The sequence below is a fragment of the Camelus dromedarius genome, chromosome 12, assembly GCF_036321535.1.
Source record: "Camelus dromedarius isolate mCamDro1 chromosome 12, mCamDro1.pat, whole genome shotgun sequence".
Classification (NCBI taxonomy): Eukaryota; Metazoa; Chordata; class Mammalia; order Artiodactyla; family Camelidae; genus Camelus; species Camelus dromedarius.
The window spans coordinates 9,557,536-9,575,517 of NC_087447.1; the positions used below are offsets into that span (position 1 = coordinate 9,557,536).

Here is a 17,982-nt window from a genome sequence, read left to right on the forward strand (position 1 = left end):
CAGAATCCTCAATATACCCCCGTGTCACGAGTCGAGGGCATCCAGAAGTTTCTGCGCCTCCAAAGTGGACTTGGTGTGTCTGAGAGCAGACTGATGGACCTGGAAGGGCCACGTGTGTGGTCCAGGGAAGGCAGCTGAAGGTCGATTTCGTGACCCTGGCAACCAGAGGTCAGAGTGTCACAGTTGCTTCCAGGCAGGTGCAGGGAGGACAGGTGTAGATGACCAAAGCCCATGAGTTCTCAGGGGCAGTCTACATGGACGGATGCTGCTCCCTCAGCAGCAAGCTCCATGAATATCTACACCTTCCTGGAAAGGGAAATGGAAGGGAGCAAGGGCAGATCCTGACCTGGTTGGATTTGAGTCCTGAATAGACAGTTTAAATTCAAAGAGGACTGAGTTGGACTGGAAGCAAAGAAATGCACAGCTAAGTTGAGTTACAGATAGACCAAGGTACATTTCTGAGCTCTTGAGTATGTGCGTGTGAAATCCACACAGCTGAGCAGGTGGTACTATGCATGCTGGAACCACGTCCAAGGGGCCGTATTTGCATCAGGAACCTCATAGACTGGTATCCTATTAGGGCAGTAGAGGAAGGCATATTTTTTCATGTCTCCCAAAGGGTCCTTAAGGGCCAGCAGCATTCCTACAGGTGCATAGGCACCCAACTCACAGGAGGTTCTCCAGAAATGTTCATCCTTTCTTCTCAATGGTAATCCACATGTGAAGGACATTTGAATTCTTTGGGCCTCCCAGCATTCTCCCAGGTTGGAGACTCCCAACTGCTTTATTAAAAACAACCCACATGTACTACTGTGGAAGCTGAAAATTCTGGGAAGTCCCAGCTTCCCTTGTAAATTGGATGCAGGCATGTGACCTAGGAGCCGCCCGTCAGAAGCACCCACCACAGATTTTGAATCAGAAATGAGAGATGTGGACCAGAAGGGACTGTGCAGAATCCCTTCTGAGGAGGGGTGGGACAGTGGCAGCAGGAGGAGAAACGTCCAGTGCCCCGCATTGGGGGTGGCATGTGCTCTCCCATGGGTCCAGGCTCGTGGGGCAATTTTGGTTGCAGTTCTTAGCTTTGTGGCCTCTAAGCTTTGCTCTCGGGTCCACCTGAAGATTCTGTAAGCTCCAAAATCCTTTTAATAAATTCCTTTTCTGCTTAAATGAGCTGAAATTAGTTTCTGCTGCTTGCAAAGAGTTCTGTAATCTCACACAGTCAGAGCCCTAAAGGAGTCATGTGATCACAGTGGAGGGACCACTGCCTCATGTCCCCAGAGCCTTCACTGTCATACCCAGGAGTGTCACACTCAGTGCCAGATGCCTCATATATGCTCAGGAATAAGTTTGCCCATGTTCTCCAATGCCAGCCTCCTGCCCCTGGTGCCAGAGCCCACCAGGAAAATGTGAATCTGCCATGAGGCTGTCCTACCAAAGGGACACGAAGAGACCACAGGGACCACACCTTGTCGCTGGGCCCAGAGCCTCCTAAAGTCTTTCCTGAGCCCAGCTCCTTCAGGATCTTGCCCAGCCTTTCTCTAAGGATGCCTCTCTTAGATGCCTTTCTGATCTGTCTCTCCCTCGGGACCTCTGAAGACAGACAAACACACACACTCACACTTACACAGCAAATGAAAACAAAGCACCATACTTCTCTCTGGCTGCAAATGTGATACCTGGCTCTCTAGGGAGCTTCCAGGGCCCCACTTGAGACCCCTCAGTGTGGTGATATTTTGGTAAATGCCTTGTGTTCCTAGCAGGGACCCAAGCGTTCACTCACTAAGCCGTGAGCCTGTGGGAACTTGCTGCACCTCTCTGGCTCAGGCTGACCTGGTTTTCCCAAAGCTCCTTTCCGGGGTGAAGTTTTATGACTCAAAGAACTTCCCTGGCAAACCCTGTCTATAGCAGCATCTGAGAAGCCAGGAGTGTCAAGACGCCTGGGAGACCCCAAGAGGCCCTCCTCTGACCTTGAACAGAGGCCCTAGGTGTGGGTTTCCTGGGCCTGATCCCTCCTGTCTTTGCAAATGTTGCCATTTGGGGAACAATTCCGTGGGAATGGATATCCCTCCAGATGATCAGAGAGGAAACTGGGGTTGGGATTCTGACTTTCAGACCTTCCATCTGTCTGTGTGTAGTAGACCCACCTTCCGGCAGCCTCCACACGTAGGGTTTTTTGCCACCCACGCCGCTCTCCCGGGGCCTCCAGTTCCCACGGACTTTTCCCAGCTGGCCAGCTGTCAGTCCCATGAGCTGGTGACTCTGCGGGTCATCACGTGACCCGGACCAGATGGTGCCCGTCTACATCAGTTGCCACAGTACTGTGACGGGCAGCAGCCCCACACAGGTCTGCGTGCGTCAGAAGTGGGGCCCAATGGTACGGCATCCCGCATCTGCCCCGATCTTGCCATCCCGTCAGCCCCCTGGGCTCCACACCCCCACACCAGCGCCATCAGCGCAGCACCCACCTGCATCCTCAAACATCCACCGGAGGGGGGTCCCTCTGCATTCTCGCTGAAATGATGAAGTCCCAGGGAATATTCCCGGCACCCGGCAGGCTGTGGGGGCTTAATAAAGATTAATCACCATTGTACACCTCAGAACTGTTTCTAAAATATCTGTGGGGAGGGGCAGGAAGCTTTTGGGAGCAGCTTCAATAGGTACTCACTGCCAAGAGAGACTCTGAACACCAAAGCCTGCTTACAGGGGAAGGGAGGGGCAGGCAGCTTCCAGGAAGCCCGGGCAGAATTGGCCTCAGAGACAGGGCCCCCTCCAGGGGTAGCCGAGGCCTCCAAGTAAGGATGTACAGGTGTTCCCCAAAGGACACCCAGACTCTCCCAGATGAGTGGAGGCCTGCTCCCAGAGAAGGGTCCTCAGGGGCCTGTCCAGGGCCAAGTGGGAGGAGACAAAGACCAGACCGCGTGACAATTTCAAGTCCCCACTCCTACCTGGGACTCGAGTTTCCTCCCCTCCAGCATCAATGCAGCTACTACTCAGGTGCCGAGTGCTTTACACACGTCCTCTCACTTAGTCCGCAGGCTGGGCACTGCTGTAGCTCAGACGGTCAGCTGGGGGCAAGAGGCAGCCTCGGAATGTGAGGAGCTGGGCTTTGGACCCAGGCAGTCTGACTGCAGAGCTCAGGCCTGGACGGCTACCCTCTGTGGACAGCCTGGGCCCGGGCGAGCGAAGGGTGCCGGACTGATGCTGGCCTGGGCCAGGTTGAAAGCTGAAGTCCCAGAGGGGTGAGGGGACGGGCCCCTGAAAGTGAAGCCAGTTCCCACACTCACCTGACAGCACAGAGGAGAGTGACCTGGCGAAGGCCAGTCCCTCCCACGGGGTTTCACTAACATAAGCAGCCACAGGGTTGTGGGGGGAAGGGGCCACCCCCTGCCCTGGGGATGTACAGAGGATTGCTTGGCACTAACCCTGCCCTGGTCCCGGGTCCTGCCGGGGGATCAAGGTTGGAATGTGGGATCCTCAGGTCACTGCAGGGGAGCATTGTTGGGGTTGGTGAGAGGTTGGACCAGAGGGGAGAGCCACAGGGCATGTGCAGAGAGAAGGTGGGACCTGGAAGGCAAAGCCCAGTGGTCCCAGGGGCCAGGGCCACGGCCACAGCAGCCAAGCAAGGGGCAGGGCCACAACAGGTCTCAGCTGCTGGGCCACACAGATGCAGGGAGCCTGGGCCACTGACATCCTGACTTCAGGGGGGGTCACACCCAGAACCCACATCTGGTGCCTCTACTGGCAGGCAGAGTTCATTGTTCATTCATTCATTTATTCATTCCATGATTTAGTATTTACTGAGCACCTGCAAGAGTGCCAGGCACTGTCCTGGGCTTTAAAGTTTCAGTGTGAACAAGACAGACGCGGTCTGCTCCCTTTTTGAGCCTCATAGAGGAGGAAGGAGACAGAGAAGGGCTCCATAGCACGGCCATCAAGGCCCCTGCCCGACCCACATTCCCCACAGGGATGCCTGCCTCTCAGCATCCCTTGCTCTCCGCCCCACTGGCCAAGCCTCGGGCTGGCCCCTCCACTGGGTCCTTGCCCCCAGCATTGCCTACTTCAGTGCCCACCACTGGCCACTCTGCCCTTTTAATTCAAGGTTCCCTCCTCCAGGGGGCCTGCCCTGAGTGACTTGATGGGGAGGGCAAAGGTCAGGAAGCTGGTGATGACTTGGAGTTGAGTCACGCCCCCACCAGCCTACTGCCACTCTGAGTTCCTGCCTCACCCCTTATCAGCAGGCCCCCATCCACAATCCTTATTGGCTGTGTGAGCTGAGGCGAGTGGCTCTACCTCTCTGTCTGCCTCCTCATCCAGAAATGGGGAAATTCATGTCCTACACCAGGCAGGGGCTCTAGAATCACATAAGTTTGACCTGGGCCCCTGCTGGACCCCCTTCCTGCCACCCCACGCCCTGAGCCATCCCCTCCTCACACAATCCCTCGGGCTGGGGCCCAGGACCCAAACAGGGGGGCCAGGTTGGGCTGCCTGGACAGAAGCTGCAGGGGGAGAAGGCAGAGGCTAAGGGGAGCCCAGGGGTGGGGGCCACAGCTCCAGCTCAGGAAGTATCATGGGGTGGCCTCAGGTCACGTGGCCTGGGTGCAGAACGGTGGGAGGGGGAGGCGATGGGGAGAGGGTGTAACTCAGCTCCAGTGTCCCTGACGTGACACTGTATCCCTGTTGGGCCAGTAGAGGTCAGATGAGCAGGAAACACGAGCTGTAACAGGACGCTGGTGGGGAAGGATGCGCAGAGGTGAAACGCGGTGAGGAGGGGTGTGTGTGTGTGTGTCTGTCTATCCTGGAATTCTCTGCACATCAGCTTTGTGTGCCCGCACGTTTGTGTCTATGATGTATCTGCAGGTCTGCCTGTATGTGTGTGTGTGTCTGCATGTACAAGCGTCTTAGGTGCTTATATGAAGATGTGTGTTTGTGTACATGCTTGCTGCATGCTTCCACATGTTTCTGTGTGCAGTTACGTTAGTGAGTCTGTGTGTACTTGTCTGTTGGCATTTATCGGTCTGCATGTAGTTGTATGTGCATGTTGTCAGGGGTATGTGTGCATCTCTACTTGTGTTTGTGTGTGCTTTTGAGTGTGTCTGTGTGCATGTGTGTGAGACTCTAGGCAGGAGGGGCTGGTTGATCCCCAACCCTCTCCCCCACCTCACTATGGCCAGACCATTGTTGGAGCCCAGCCCTGTTGGAAAGTCTCTGGTTTGGTGATTCACCCTTAAAGTTGGAGACCATGGACCAGGAGGCCCCACCCGCAGTCTGTGGGGCTGTCACTGGGTCCTGAGTGTGGCTGGGTTTGTCATCAAGATACTCCATGTCCCCTCTTCCCCTCCTCCAGGGCTGGAGCCAGCTGGAGCCACCCACATCCCACATGGAGCCCCAGCCAGGCCATGGACAGCCCCCAGGCCAGCTGCTCGAGACTGCAGGGTACAGCCAGGCCCTGGGGCCAACAGAGCTGTTCCACAGACTCCCACTAAAAGGCAGGGGTGGAGGTGGAGGGTGGGGGACCAGCTGTTGAACCACTGAGTCTGCTCCTGTGCCTGCAGGCTGGGCTGCAAGGCGCACACGATAAGCTTAGCCCGGGGCGGCTGTTGCCTTCTGTCCCAACTAACTTTGAGCAGCTCATGTACCCCTTCTGGTTCCAGGTTCCTCATTTATAAAATAAGGGGCTGGTGCTAGCAGAGCCACGGCATATAGTTGTACGGTTGTGCACTGCACAAAAGCACCCCGGGGGGAGGTGATAGAAGGCTCTGAAAGGTGGCCTGGATCCTGCCTCACAGGCTGAGGGCCCTGGCCTCAGGCTGCAGCACCTGGAGGAAAGGAGGCTTTCTTCTTCCCATAAGAATTTTGCTCTTTATGTCCTGCGCCCACGTGGGGCGTCTGCCTAGGGGATGCCTTGTTCTAATTCTCACAAAGGCACTGAGGCACCAGCCTTTGGGATCAGCCTCCGCCCTTCCCAGTGTCAGTTTTCAGGGATCCATCCACTGTGGACCCTCCTCCATCTGTTTCTGGAGAGAGATCTCTTCCTGCCCCTCTGTCCTCCCTTCTCCTTTAAACCATCCAAGGCGGGAACCCAGAAGGGCCCCGGCAGTCCTGCTCTGATCCCTCGCCCCACGTTATAGACCAGGTATCTGAGGCCTCTCAACCCACTTCGTGCCCACCTCTGCCCCCCGCCACTCTGGCTCACCTGCCCCTCCCTGGGGCATCCTCCCTTCTGCCCTTGACCAAGCACTTAGCACAGGCCCTAGGAGACCCCTTCACAGGAGAGAAAACTGAGTCTCGAGAGCGAAGCACCTGGTCTGTAGCCTCATGGTGAGTCCAACCAGGCCTTCCTGACTCCAAATCTGGCCCCAGCCTCACCCCTCCCTTCCCAGCCACCTCTGACAGCACTGACACACTGCTCTGCTTCACTGCTCTTTATTTCATTAAGAAAGTTGCCGAGGAGGCCCCGGGGGATTGTGGGACTAGGGACAGTAGCCCGCTCCTGTCCCCTGGGGTCGGCAAACCTGTGGGAACAGAGATGAGGCCTGAGAGGCTCCAGGTGGTCTGTGGTGCTCCTGAGATGCCTCAGATCTCCCACCCCCTCCATTCTGGGGCTGGGGTCCCTGGGCAAGGCTGGCTTGACCCAGGGCTTAGGATGTGGGGCTGGCCCACAGTGGACACCCCTGTATAGGGAGCAGCTGTGGGTGTGGGTCCCCTAGCCCCTTACCCCCGCCTCAGGCTCAGTTGGGCGCAGTGAAGCGGCTGCCGTGGCTGCTGTGAGGCGCGGCTCGGTAGAAGGGGTCAGCCGAGATCAGGGTTCTGCAAGGAGGAAGGGGTGCAGGAGAAGGAGGGATGGGGACCCAGAGCCCGGACCTTCTCTTCTGCCTGCCCCTCCTCTCAGGGCCAGCGCTCAGCTGCGGCAGCCAAGCCACAAACGGTCTTTGCCTGCCAACTCTGGGCCATTGTTGGTATAAATGTAATTTGGGAGGGATTAAATTGAGCAGAAAGGAGTCAGAACCACAGTCATTCAGATTTGTCCCCCACACTCCCACCCCACCCCACGTGGCCGGCAGGGAGCAGGCTGGTGCTGGTCTCAGGGAAGGTTCACCAAACTCCGGGGAAAAACAAGGGTGGGGGGAGGGGAAGGGGAGCAGCCGTGCAGAAGGAGGGGTCACTGGGGAGAGGAGGCAGGAGGCCCTTTGGGCAGGGAGGCAGTGAACAAACCAGAGAGAGGAAATGAGCCTCTCAGACGTACAGACTGAGGAAGGAAGGAGGAGAGGCTGGGGGAAAGGTCCGGATGCAGCAGAGGACAGTGGAAGGGGGCATGCTACCTGCCCACGTGGGGGTGCAGGCGCCGCAGGCTCTCTGCAGGGCTGGGGGCGGCCTCCGTGCGGGTGACCGGCTGGTTGAGGGCATAGCCTCCGGGCTTCTGGGGCTGGATGCCACCTCGAGTCCAGCCTTCCCGGTCGAGACCCTTGGGGATGTTCTCGAAGTATCTGAGGCACAGGAAGTGTTGTTGGAGATAAGCTGGTCTCTGTCCACCTCTGCAGCCCCTCTGCAGCCCCTCTGCCCTTCTCTGGCAGGAATCTCGGCTCCAGCGGAGCACAGTCAGCCTCAGATCTTCCAGCCTCCTGGCCTTTGCCCACCCTGTTCCCTCTGCCGGGCACTCCTGGAGGCCCATCCACCTGGCAAACTGTCACTCACTCACCTCTCACTCTGGAAGCCTACCCTCCCTCTGCCCCTGAGCCGCCCCCAATGCTGAGACAGCGCTTTGGAGTGTAATGGACTTTTAAGAGATGCCTCCCTCCCTGGCCTGGGAAAACCTCAGGGGGTGAGAGAGGACGGGAAGGGTGGGGGGAACCTGTCTCACCCATTTCTCTCTAGGCATTCAACTTTTCTTCCATTTTGAAAAAATTTTTTCATCCTCTATAGATTCTTTGTGTGTGTGTGAGGACGGTAGTTAGATTTGTTCATTTGTTTATTTTTTAATGGAGATTGAACCCAGGACCTCATACAGGCTAAGCACGTACTCAAACACTGAGCTACAACCTCCTCTCTAGATTCTTTTTTTTAAATTGAAGTATAGTCCATTTACAATGTTTTGTTAATTTCTGGTGTACAGCCTAGTGATTCATTTACACATGTATCTATTTTTTTTCATATTCTTTTTCATTATAGGCCATTAAAAGGTATTGAATATAGTTCCCTGTGCTCTACAGTAGGACCTTGTTGTTTATCTCTTTTATATATAGTAGTTAGTATCTACAAGTCCCGAACTCATTTATCCCTCCCCACCCGCTTTCCCCCCTGGTAACCGTAGTTTGTTTTCTTATGCCTGTGAGTCTGTCTCCGTTTTGTAAATAAGTTCACTTACTGGGCCAGTTTCTGAAGGTGCCAAGATGAGTAAGATGTGGGCCCAGCCCTTACAAAGAGGGGTGCAGAGAGATAAATGAGAAAATCAGTGATTACAACCCATGGGGCTCTGGGTGCCGTCAGGAAGGGGCAGTGTGCCTGATGCCTGTGAGAGCTCAGGAAACAGACAGGGGGGTTGGGGGGAGGACCCAGCAGAGATGGCTGGGCCTAGGGGTGTGCTGGATCCAGAGCAGTAGGAGGAGGGCATTTGCCTAGGGAGGGGCAGGGACACGGTTGACACCCCCACAACTGCCCAGAGTGAGGCTCTGCCCTACCCGCCTTGTCCTTGGGAACTAGAGCAGCCACATGCTTCACGGATTTGCTGAGAGACTCAGGCACCACTTCTGCCCTCTGATCCTCAGGGTCCCCATCCAAAAGAGGGGGTGTTTAGCTTCAAAGATGTGGGAGCAGAGAGAGCACCTTGGGAGATGGAGGACCCAGTGGGGCAGTGTGAACATGGATGACACAGGCTGACACACAGATGGCAGATACATGAGGGGAGGCTTTTGCCTAAGAATTAAACCTCCTTTATCCCACTCCTGTAATGCCCTGCCCACCCAGGCCTGGCCCGGGTAGCCTCCCCCATGACTTTTGGGCCACATCCTCCTGGAAGCGCTTCATGATGCTCAGGACACTCACTCCTTGTCCAGGGCTCCCACAGCACAGAGCTTACCTTCTGAGGGTACATGGAGCCCACCTGTCATGGACTGGATGTAGTGTCTTAGCAGATGCTCTGTTGCTCCAGCCAGACCCCGTCATATCTCCTAATTCCTCCCCTGCCCACCAATGGTCTGCACTGAATCTCTAGGAAGGCTACCCTTGGGTTGCTGGAGGCTGCTTTGCCTGAGCAAGTAGGTACCTGGGATTTAAGATGGCCCCTGGGGACAGCCCTTAACCAAGGACTGATGGGCGCCGTGTATGACTACTGTCCCGCTCTCTCGCTCCTTGGCTGGGACCATTCTGAGTTGTGTGTTTTGCACGGTTTTCTAGAGTCCCCCCAGGGGATACCTGGGTTAATAACACACTGGCGTTGGCTACCATCCCTTCCCTATCCCTCTTGCCCCCTCCCCGAGACCCTCAATAAAGGGCTTGCACCCAACTCCTTGGCTCAGGGTCTGCTTCTGGGAGAACCCACTTTGACCTGGTGTTGGTCTTCTTCCCTCACGACCATGAGCTTATTACTTTTCCTCGTCTCAGTCTCCCTGTCTGTAAAATGGATTCGTGCGCACAGCTCCAGACGTGGGGAGGGAATGGGGCTCACCCTTGATTGTAGGTGGTCAGGTAGCGATTATCCAGGTCAGGGTCGTAAGGGCTCCGGACATAGCTCGGGTTGTTAAGGCTGAAGCCTGTGGGCTCCTGCATAAGCAGCACAGAGAGGGGACTTGTCAGGTCAGGAGCGGGTGGGAAGTTGGGGGTGTGGGCTGGGTACCCCAGGCCTCACCTTTTTCCCCACGGTCTCCCGGCCAAGCAGGGCAACATTTGTCTGTTGCACCCGCTGAGGGGGCTGGAATTGCCAGTGGCTCATGCTGCAGGGTTCTGGGCCAGGAGTGGGCACCTGCAGGGACAGAGCCACAAGAAGGGTGACTGGGTGGCCAGGGTTGAGGCAGCAGGATGGAGGGAGGGCAGGCAGAGTCACACAAAGCCCCAACCACTCCAGCCCCAGGACTGCAGGTCACTGTTTTGAACAAGCCCCTCACTCTCCAGCCCCTAGGCTTTTCCCCCTCCACCCACGAGTTCTTCCTCCAAATCTCCAAATATCCTGATTCTCTCCATCCCGCAGTGCCTAGATCCATGCCACCGGGTCTGAGAAACCTCCCCGTCTCCTCCCCGTGGTGCTCCCTTCTCTGAGAGAGCTCCCCAAGGCCACTCACTCTGGGGTTCAGGATCCTCTCATTCACTCGGCTGAAGCCCGTCTCCCGCTCGGAGCCTCTGGCCAGCACAGGCAGGAACTCATCCCCCTAAGGCAGCAAAGCAGCCCCTGGCACCAGAGCATCGCTGCCCCTTGCAGCATCCCACCTGCCCCGCAGGAGGCGCTCAGCTGTGGGACAGACCTGCCCAAGCCGGGCTCAGCTTACATGAGGGTGGGTTATGGGGAGAAAGTCCGACCTGGTGACACTCCGGCTGGGCAGGAGGACCTGGAAAGGGGCCACAGAGGAGCACCAGGTTGGCTGAGGCAGCTGCTCCTTTGTCCTGAGCAAAGAAGAAGGCTCAGCACAAACAGGTATAACTGGAGTAACTGAGGAAAGGGGAGAGTTTGGGAAAAAGGGAGGGGAGGGAATATGCTGAATGGGCACCAGCAGGCCCAGCCTCTTGTCTCAACTCTGAGTGGCCTTGGCTACGCTGCTTTTTCTCTTTGGACCTCAGTCTTCTCATCCATAAAGTGGGAAAATTAAACCGTGGTGGTTTTTGCCCAAGCTCTTTCATCTTGTGTCTGAATGAAGGCTTCTACAGCTCACTCATATACATATATATGTGAGCTATATTTTATATATACACATATAATATAAAATATATATATTGTGTGTGTGTGTGTGTATTTAAGCTAGAAATTCCCAGACTGGAGGTCTTCAATCACCTTGAGATTCTAGTGGGGCCCAGCCTGACTTACTGGGTCCCCAGGAAGGGCCTGGGAGTTCGGCTGAAAGATGATGGGATTCTTGGTGGACTCTCCAGTGAAGCCAGTCTCCTCCTTGGCGCCGACTGATTTCTTCTGCAAGAGATCTGCAGAAGACAGCCCCCCTGTGCTGGCCCCACCCACGTGGCTGCCAGTGGCCCAGTGTCCCCATAGGTGGGGAGGGAGCCTGCTCCAAGGATCTGGAGGCCTGAGCCACCAGGATCGTGGACCCCAGGGGGACTCCAGCATCTAGGGCAGAGAGGAAGAGAGGAGAGCAGAAGGAAGGGCAGGGGCCGGCAGGTTCAAGCAGCCCTTCGAAGTGAGCAAGTTGTCCTTTGGGGGTCGGCAGGCCTGACACTGAGGTCAGCCCCTGGACAGGGCTTCTCCAAGCTGCCTATTTTTCCTTCTTTCTTTTGCTGGTGTCTTCCTAGTCCTGTGCTAGCTCTAGGGCCCCCTGGCATCTCTCCTAGGAGTCAGGAGTAAGGAGGTATAGTGGGCGGTGGGGGAGGCATGAGCTCAGGCACCTGCCCGCCTACCTGGTTGATTTGACGGCTCCTTGAGATACTTGGAATTATACTCGGAAGTCATGAAGCGCGGGCCCTGAAACACAGAGGGTAGAGCAAGGGGCGTCCAGAGTGGCCAGGCCCCAAAGGCGGTGGGGGTCAGGGTGACTCTTTGGTTATCTGTGCTCTGAGTAGACCTGTGTGTGTGTTCTGAGATGGGAGAGCTGGATGACACCCCCCCAACACACACAAATCTCTGATTGGCGCACCACCACACCACAGATTCCACCATGAGAGCACAGCTCCCCCGTGACAATGAAAAGTAAGTGATATCCCACACTGGACTCCTCGTGATGAGCAACGAGTCCTGGAGCCCCTGGCACCCAGACCAGGAGGGCCCCAAAGAGAGGAGAGAGGCTGATGGGAGGAAATAGGGGCTCACTCCACAGTGCACTGCCAGGGCTCCGAACGCCTGGATGGGCTCAGGAGAGAAGGGAGCTCACGGGTTAAATCCCAAGATAACACAAGGAATTCTGTAAGGACCACTTCGATGCTGTCTTGGAAATGCCAAATATCAAATCCTTGGGTCTCCCCAGTTTTTTGGGGGTGCCCTGAGCCCACATTTAGCCAGCAGCTTGGATAAGGTGAGTCAGCGCAGAACCTGTCTTGAGGAGAGAGGAGAAGGGGGTGCTCTGGCCCCTCTGCCCAATCCAAGACCCTCATCCCAGTCACCCACTCACGTGTCGGGAGTTTTCCCACTCCAGTGAGCCCTTGTTCTGCTGCTGGTGGAGCAGGGGCACGTCCTTGGGCTCCGCCCCGGTGATGGCTTGGGGCCCATAGTCCTGGGTGTCAAAATGGACCTTCCTGACCTGGGAGGAGGGAGCAGCCAATTACCCTGCAGGTGAGGGGATGGCAGTAACTTCCTGACTCTGATTCTGTCCCGGCTGGGCCATGTCCCCTTCCAGAGCCCTGCAGCTTTCCCATCTCACTCCGGGTAAGATCTCACATTCTGACAGCAGCCCACGAGGACATCGGCTTCTCACTCCACTCCAGCCACCTGCCCCCTTGTTCTCACCTCAGGGCCTTTGCACTTGCTGCCCACACTGCTCGGAACAGTCTTCCCTCACAGCTGCATCAAGAGGAACACTGACCTCCCTCAAGTGTTTATCTAATGTCTGCATAGCAAGCTCTTTTCTAACTCCCCTGACTTGCAGGTGCTTCACTCCCTGCCCCTTCTTTGTTACATTTTTTCCTAGCACTTATCATCTTCAAACACAGAAGAGATGTTTAGAACATATTGATTGGATGAGTGAATGAATGAATGACAGTATCCATTCTGGTGGTGGTGAGGATGATAAGGATGATGGTTGTGCAATGATAGAAACAAAGAAGTTGGGGAGGATAATGACAAAAGTGAATGTGACAGTGGCATAGAGGATGGTGATGTGGGCTTGGAAATGTGGACGGGATGGTGGAGACAGTGGGGGTGGGGATGGGGTTGGGATGGGGAGGGAACAGGACTGGAGATGGGGATGGTAGAGGTGATGATGGTGGTAGGAATGGGGATGGAAATGGAGGGGGAAGTGATGATGGGGACGGGAATGAGGACAAAGGTGGTAAAGGTAAGTGGACTCCAGCCCACAGTGTGGTTCCTCCGTGCCCAGTCATCTCAGCCTTGACCAAGTCTTGGCAGTGCAGCCCCACCCGTTGAAGGGATCCCCACCCTATCCACCCTCCAGCTTTTCCTCCACCTGAGTCTATGGCTCCCCCTCTCTCCTGGCGCTGGCCCAGCTCTGACCTCCTTGGTAGGGGTGGCCGCACTGGGCTTCTCCCGAGAGTAGCCAGAGTTGGTCTGGTGCAGGTTCCAGGGCAGAGGGTATTTGCCATCAGGCACCTCCAGGGGATGGTAGTTCTGACTGGTCTCTGTCTGGAACTTATTGTCGACTTGTTCCCTGAGGGTGAGGCAGGAGCTATTACCACCAGGACCACCTGTCTCTGTCATCTGGAGGCTGCAAAGCTTATCTCCAGAAGCTTCCCACCTCCCTCAAACTTCCACAGCTGCCTCAGGAGTCTGCTTGCCTTTGGGCCCCAGGCTGGGCGCCAGGCCCTGAGTCCCCCAGCACCCCAGACCTAGGCCAGGCAATGCTCAGGGTCCCTGTGCGTGGAGCCTGGAGTTGGTCTGATGAGCTCCTTTGGCCCTGAGGGCTAAGGCCCGGCCGGGCAGGGGGTGAGGAGGCATTGGACAGACCATACCCCGTGGCCGGGTTGTCCAGGGCATCGAGATTGGCTTGGTATGAGACCATGGGCCGGTAATTTGATCTGTAGCCTGTGCCTTTGTGAGTGCCCATGCAGGGCTTGAAATCCTCCCGACCTGCCAGAGGGGAAGCAGGAAGATAGGACCGCAGGTCAGCAGAGGGGGAGAGCAGTGAGTGGGGCTTCTCGGACAGGGCCAGCATCCCCCACCCCCACCCACAACTGCCAGGAGCCCAGGGGTCCCTCTGATGGAGAAGGCACAGAGGCAGGGGCAGTAACAAGCATGAAGGGGGCTGTGAAAGCCTGGCCTTTTGGGATGGGAGAGCAAGAAATGGAGTTGAAGGGACAGGGTCAAAGTCAGGGTGGCAGAATTACAGGACAGATTTGGGGGACAGGGCAGCAGGCCAGGGCAGCGGGCCAGGGCCAGCCTGATGGTACATGTGTGGACACAATCCTTGGGGGGCTTAAGGGACAGATTAGTCATTCTGAGTGTGTGACAGGCCAAAGGGGCTGCTCCTCTCCCAGCGGGAGGGCATCCCCATTCCTACCCTGTGACCTGGGAGTGGCTCCTATAAAAACGGTGCCCTCACCATAGGCTGTGCAGTAGCTGGTGGCGTAGAATTTCAGGGGGTCCGTGCAGCCCCCCGAACTCATCTTCACATAAGGGGAGACCACCCCCAGGGGGAGTTTTCCCATCATGATGCTGTGGGGCAGGGCCCCAGGGGCCTAGGAAGGAAACACAAGGCACCCCTCAGGTCTGGCAGCCCAAGGGCCCCGAACCATCCCCAGGCCCAGGAGGTGGAGACCACACGGGAGGTGATGGATGCCCACCCAGCGGCCTTTCCCTCTCGTCTGTCCTTCTCCACTAACACCCACACCCCAAACTGAAGAAAGGACTAGTAATCGTCAACACTTATGTACCCTGCATGTGTCTCACCTTCCTCACACCTTATCATCACCTTCCTCCCACCTCTCCACCCCCATTTTACAGCTGGGAAACTGAAGTTCCAAGTGATGAATGATTAGCTCACAATAGGTGGGATTCAGACCCAGGGTATCTGACTCCTCAGCCCCTGATCTTAATCCCCACACGCCCTCTTCTGGGGATTGAATGGCCAGACAACCTCCCACCCTGGGAATTCTTGGCCCCCCCAGCTTCGAAATTCACCCCCAGCCCCAGGCTCCTTGTCTCTCCCTGTGCTCCCTCACCTTGCCCGCCTCCCTCTAGAAGTTGGTTCGGTTCTCTTGGGGCCCAGTCACAGCTGGCCCCACCCTCACCTGCCCTCCGCAGTGGCTCTGAGGTCAGGCAGGAGGCTGCAGGAGGCAGGAGCTGCTCCAGAGAAGCCTGAGCCCTTGGGGAGGTGGCCAGGCCAGGAGAAACAGTGCGTTGCCTAGCAACGGGTGCCTAGCAACAGCGTCCCCAAGCCTCTGACACCCTTCTAAGGCCAGGGCCCACTAGGGGCTGACCCGGCCAGGGAGGGGAGGCCAGGAGCTGCTCAGGCAAGGTCCTGCCTCCACAGCTCTGGCCCCCATGGTGGTGTCCCTCGACAGAGCCTGGCAAAATTGCTGTCGGAGTGACATGGAATAAAAGATAATCCCGAACAATCACTCCCATTTATTGAGTATCCACTTCTCACCAGACACTTTACATCTTTTATCTCCAGTCTTCTGAGTAGCTCTTCCAGGTAGCTATTATTATCCCTCTATCCACATGGGGAAAATGAGGCTTAGACAAGCAAAGGGACTTGACTGGCTGGAGATCTCACAATCAGAAAATAGCAGAGTTGAGATTCAAATGTAGGTGGGTCCAGATCCCACTCTTAAGCCTGTCAGTAAATTAATGTTTGCTCTGTCCTGCTAGAGCCAAAGCTGTGCCAAGCCCTTTTACACACAGTACTTCACATAATCCCCCAAACCGCCCTGTGAACTGGGTGCTGTTATCATAGCACTAATAAACCACAGCAGTGAAGAGTGTGGTTCAGACCCGATCTGTCCCCTTTGATGGGACACTTATCCTATTAGCGCCTCTATTTCCTCATCTTCACTGAGGGCTGTCACTGGACTCGCCTCCTAGGGCTGCTGGAAGATTTAATGAGAGTGTGGATTCAGCACCCGGCAGATAGCGGACCCATGTGGGAACAGCCCACAGCCCCTTGCTCCTTCCATGACGGCCCAGGCCCATTTTGTCTCCTTGGTTCTAAGGCTTGTGAACGTTGACCAATTGGATCTCTGGGGAGGGGGGCTGGGCGGTGGAGGTGGGGAGGAAGAGTCCTGATTTATTGCATTTGTCAATTTCTGTGGTGTAAATACTCCCATCATGGCTGCTTTCAAACTACCAAAGCAATGTTCCTGAGAAGGGAACTGGGAAGATGGGGTCAGGAGCCCACCACTATATGGTATTTCCACCATACAGATACAGTAGATGGAAGAAACCCCAAGGGCATAAATGACAGAAAAATACAGAAATGTAATGAGGAGGTGATGACTTAGAAGTATTTATCACTTCATTTTTAATATAATTTATTAAGTTGTAAGTTTATATAATGGAATTTTTAAACAATGGCTGAGTTCAACAATCAGCTGGCCAATTTCCCAGAAGTTTCACCTTCAGCTCTCAGGAACTGTGTGAGCCAGCTCCAGTGCACCCTGCTCTTAGGGGACAGCGAGGTGTGAATGAAGGGGAGGCCGAGGGAAAAGGAGCTGCCCCTGGCCCAGGAGATGACCTTGTTGCACTCACCCAGAGGTGACTGGCCTGCCAGATGTGGCACTGTGTTTACACCTGACTCCCACAGAAAGAGAGGCCCTGGACTCAGTGGTGACCAGGGCCCAGTGGAAGTGTGGCAGGCACCCATCCTCCAGAGGAACGATGCTGTCAGGGATCCAAAGTTGCAATGACAGAAGTAAATGCTCAGCCCTCCAGCCAGGACCTCCCAGTCTAATGACAGAGGCTCGCCTGAGAGCCACAAGCGAAACACAAGATGGGGGTGGGTGCTCACCTAGGGCAGAGGGAGGGTGAGGCTCTCCACAAAGTGTTCGTAGAGAAGGGGTTACAAGCAAGAGCTCAGGCTGTGAAGCCAGATGGCATGGGCCCTGGCTCTGCCACTTAATAACTAAAAGTGGCTCTGCCACTTAATAACTAAAAGACTTGGTGTATTTTACTCTTGCCTTGGTTTCCTCTTCTGAGAAATGGGGTAATGATGGTACTGACCAGTGAGGCTGTAGCTGGTACACTGAGCTGGTAAGTGCCATTTGAGGGTTAGGGAAAGGCTTTGGCAAAGGATTAGGCTCAAGGGTTAAAAATGGGAATTCCACACCGCTCTGCCCTCAGGGAGCCCACAGTCCAGGGGGATTCAGACACAGGCAGTGTGTAGTAGCCAAAGAAGGCTCAATTCAGGAGCCTGAGAGGCCTGAGCTGAGCTGAGCTGTTGCAGGGGTGCGGGTGGATTTGAAATACCCTGTGCACAATGTCTAGCAGGCAGGAGGCCTGCACTAGGCGGAGATGAGGGAGGGCACTCCATGCGGAAGACCCAGCAAAGGCAAAGTGAGAGTACCTGGTCCCATGTGACTGGATGGAGCACGGAGCGCAGAGGAGGGGGTCAGCTGGGGGAGGCAGCCTCGAGGGAGGCTGTGGCCAGGTTTTCCTTTTCGCACCTGGTAGGAGAGCTAATGGGGTGGTGAAATTCTTGAAATCGTCCCACGGCGCTGTGAGGGAAGCTCTTGAGCTGCTTGGAACATTTGGGTCGGAGCCCATGAAAGGCTTGGAGATGAATTCTGGGAGGCGGCGGCGATCCTCTTTATGCTGTAGTTTTTTGCTGTGTGGCGACACCCAGCGGTCGCCACTTGGAACTGCAGGTCATCGACTAGTGCTGCCTTCAAAAGGCTGGCGAGGGCAGAGCCACTAGATCGCCCCAGCCACAGGCCACCCCTCAAGTTCTCCAGAACCGAGGGGCCGGCCTGGGCAAGGAGTGCTCGGAAGGGCCAGGGCCCTGAGCTTACAAAAAGTGGGAGCCTAGGGACTGCTCACCTGGTGCTCACAATTACCCTGTGACTTTTGGACATCTCACTTCCCGGCCTCAGTTTCTCTAACTCCCCATCCTCCCCTCCCGAAGTGCCTGGCAACCACCACGTTTGCTTTCTGTCTCTATGAATTTGACTGCTCTAGGAACCTCTTATAAAAGGAATTACACAACATTTGTCCTTTTGTCTGGTTTA

At 55.8% G+C, this 17,982-nt stretch overlaps 1 protein-coding gene across 1 annotated transcript; it reads right to left on the reverse strand.

Moving 5' to 3' along the window:
* Positions 1-6,728: 6,728 nt before the first annotated feature.
* Positions 6,729-14,642, reverse strand: SAXO4 (stabilizer of axonemal microtubules 4). Its single transcript, XM_010986968.3, has 12 exons — positions 14,361-14,642; positions 13,771-13,888; positions 13,316-13,469; positions 12,258-12,386; positions 11,551-11,614; positions 11,009-11,121; positions 10,476-10,535; positions 10,272-10,358; positions 9,842-9,955; positions 9,662-9,756; positions 7,320-7,484; positions 6,729-6,807 (listed from the first exon to the last, which is right to left on the reverse strand). The coding sequence occupies exons 1-12, from the start codon at positions 14,467-14,469 to the stop codon at positions 6,729-6,731; spliced, it is 1,287 nt and encodes a 428-aa protein (XP_010985270.2). The 5' UTR covers positions 14,470-14,642.
* Between the last annotated feature and the right edge of the window lie 3,340 nt (positions 14,643-17,982).

Coding starts and splice junctions, on each gene's coding strand:
- SAXO4 (XM_010986968.3), bottom strand. CDS start 14,469: ATGATGGGAAAACTCCCCCTGGGGGTGGTCTCCCCTTATGTGAAGATG. Junction 11,122..11,550: donor GGAGCCGTCAAATCAACCAG/GTAGGCGGGCAG, acceptor TGTCTTCTGCAG/ATCTCTTGCAGAAGAAATCA. Junction 9,757..9,841: donor GGGAGACCGTGGGGAAAAAG/GTGAGGCCTGGG, acceptor CTGCTTATGCAG/GAGCCCACAGGCTTCAGCCT.